This window comes from Bemisia tabaci, chromosome 8 (assembly GCF_918797505.1).
Source record: "Bemisia tabaci chromosome 8, PGI_BMITA_v3".
Taxonomy (NCBI): Eukaryota; Metazoa; Arthropoda; class Insecta; order Hemiptera; family Aleyrodidae; genus Bemisia; species Bemisia tabaci.
Genome location: NC_092800.1, coordinates 13031183 through 13034017, shown reverse-complemented (window position 1 = coordinate 13034017; position 2835 = coordinate 13031183). Strand labels below are relative to the sequence as shown.

Below are 2835 nucleotides of genomic sequence, written 5' to 3'. Positions count from 1 at the left end.
CCCATGTTTACTCATTTTGTGTATACAAGTTTCCGTCGGAATTTGTACACATTTTCTCTGGTAAAAAAAAAGAAAAGAATAAATATTCTTGAGAAATGAAATGAAACATCTCTGATTAAAGCTGAGAAAAAATTACTGCAAATCAGACAACTTTTTTCAATTTCACCATGCATTTTGAGAAGGAAGGGAATACAATTTATGGCAATTTTAGAAACATTATATGCGCTGTTGGGTTCCCTAAGCAGGTACGTGTTTCTATGAATGAGCCTAAAACGGAAGTTTCGTATTGCAAAATGCAGTCCAATTAGCGTTCCAGGCGAAGCAACTGAAAATATTTAAAACCCTAGTTCGAAAATCAAACTAACCTACTTCATTTTATCCGTATTTTATTCTCTTTTTCCTCTCTTACGAGGTACGAGTAAATTGTAAATTAATTTTAGAAAGTCTACAGGTATTGTATTAATATATTAAAGGGCCCTTCATCCCTCCCAGAGGACCATGTAATCCACAAATGGCCGCTTAATTGTGTGACACGCACCGAGTCTAAACCGCGAATATCAATAAATTAAACGCAAGAAAGTCAATTAACCGTCGGGGGTGAAATATTAAAACACCACCCCACGCCGAAAATTAAAGAAAAAAATAATAGAATCAAGCTGCAGCATAATCGCTGCAGGACGGAATTCCTCAAGCTTTCAAATTAGTCGCGAGCGGCTGCAGCTCGGGGCGAGGGGAGTCCCGCCGGGGGGCGTGGCCCGCGAATCCCGGATGGCGGGTCGCGGGCGAGGCGGGCCCTCGGCGACCAATCAGCGCCCTCCGCGACCCCACCCCGACGCCCGGCTCGCCGAATCCCGACCGCGGAGCCTGTGTTATTCCTGCCCGGTCGAAAGGAGCCCGAATCAACCCAGTTTGTTTTTACTTCGCTCTGTGTAAACGCGCCCGTGTTGTGTCTGATAATAAGACGCTCCGTCCACCTTCGCGGCGACCCCGGCCAACCCCTGCCTTTTTTAAGCCCTGTTTACAACAACAACCGCGGCGGCGGAAAAACAATCGGGGCACCTGTGATTCTGTTGACACTTAAAACAACGGGCAGTGCGACTCCCTCGATACCTGGACAATTACGCGGATTCTCACCTGGGTGTGGGCCCAGCGAGTGATGCGATATGCATACCCTGTTCGGCGAGCAGAACGCGTGCTACCGGATGCCCTCCGGCGGGTACCCCAGTTCCAGCCACCTCGGCGGGTACCCAGGGGGCTACGAGCAGTACCCGCGGTACGGCTACGCGGCCTACCCGCAGCAAGGCCCGACCAAGGACATGGTCAAGCCGCCGTACTCCTACATAGCCCTCATCGCCATGGCCATACAGCACGACCCCAACAAGCGCTGCACCCTCAACGGCATCTACCAGTTCATCATGGACAAGTTTCCCTACTACCGCGAGAACAAGCAGGGCTGGCAGAACTCCATCAGGCACAACCTTAGTCTAAACGAGTGCTTCGTCAAGGTCCCCAGGGACGACAAGAAGCCCGGCAAAGGGAGCTACTGGACCCTCGACCCAGATTCGTACAACATGTTCGACAACGGGTCCTACCTCCGGCGGCGGCGGCGCTTCAAGAAGAAAGACGCGCTGAAGGAGAAGGAGGAAGCGCTCAAGAGGCAACAAGCCCAGGAGGCGCAGATGAAGAAGGCTGAAGACAAGATCCCCGTCCAACCTGTGAAACCCAAGCGGGAACCGATGGGAACCCTCAGTGCGTGCATGAACTCCAAGTACCAGATGGACCGGATGGACGTCAAACCGGAACACTGCGAGCTCGGTTTCGCGATGGACAACCTGGTCATCGCCGGCGGTCGCGATTGTACGACGGCCGGTCCGGCCGCTTTACAGGGCTACCGGGCGCAACCGGTTTACTACCATTGCTCGCAGTACGAGGAGCAGGCGCCGGCGCCGGCGGTTGGCGCCACGGCGACCGGAACTGCGAACCCGGCGCACCCCGCGCACCAGTACCGGCACACTTCGTGGTACGGCAACGAACCGGACCTCTTCGAGAACCCGAGCTGTCAGCTGGGATTCCGGACCTCACACTCGTATTACCAGCAGGACGGGCAAAAGTACTGACCCGGCCCGGTGACGTGCAAGTGTAGATAGTGTAACGACCGGTCCGGTTGAACCGGTTCCCAGTGTGTAGATAGTGTAAATAAAGCTGTTTCCGGTTTCGGTATCCTTGTGTCTATCCTGTCCCGGTTCTAGGTTAAGTGCGCGCTCGGTTTTTGACGGCGACCGAACCGTCTGTCTCGGTTCGAAAATCTGATTGTGATATTCTGGGAGGGAGTCATTAGATCAAATGCCGATTTTTTCATCTTACTTCTGGTCTTGAAGTTACTGTCGTGTTATTAACACTCGGAAAAATCGATTTCTAACAAAGATCCGAGTGATTTTAATTACTTACTCCCTAAGTGACTGTTCGTGGGATTCGAGTGCCTCACATACTCAAAATCGGAATCATTGAATGCATTTTTTTTTTGGCAAATATTTTTCTTTAATTCACAAGTTACATGCGCTCTAATGTCCACATCACTATGCCTACCGAACTTAATTAATTGCTCAACAGAATGGACTTTGGCGCCCTTTTTCTGTCTATGAGAGGTCCCGATTACTAATAAATGTCATCTTTAATTAACCTAAATTAGGTTTCCTCAAAAATTCGATGCAATTGAACGTGAATGCGCTCTTTTATTTGAGTGTTATCCTTTTGATCTCTAACGGATTTATTGCAATATTTATCGACAAAGCCCTATAATCAAACGCATTGATTTATCTTTGCAAGAAGAAATTA

At 49.8% G+C, this 2835-nt stretch overlaps 1 protein-coding gene across 1 annotated transcript; it reads left to right on the top strand.

Annotated features, from left to right (window-relative positions):
* The first annotated feature begins 710 nt into the window (after positions 1–710).
* On the top strand, positions 711–2566 carry LOC109033635 (fork head domain-containing protein crocodile-like). Its single transcript, XM_019046340.2, has one exon. It carries the CDS (start codon positions 1164–1166, stop codon positions 2115–2117), a length of 954 nt encoding a protein of 317 aa, XP_018901885.1. The 5' UTR covers positions 711–1163; the 3' UTR covers positions 2118–2566.
* Positions 2567–2835: the final 269 nt, after the last annotated feature.

Excerpts from the sequence above, each read along its gene's own strand:
- LOC109033635 (XM_019046340.2), top strand. The coding sequence starts at position 1,164 with ATGCATACCCTGTTCGGCGAGCAGAACGCGTGCTACCGGATGCCCTCC.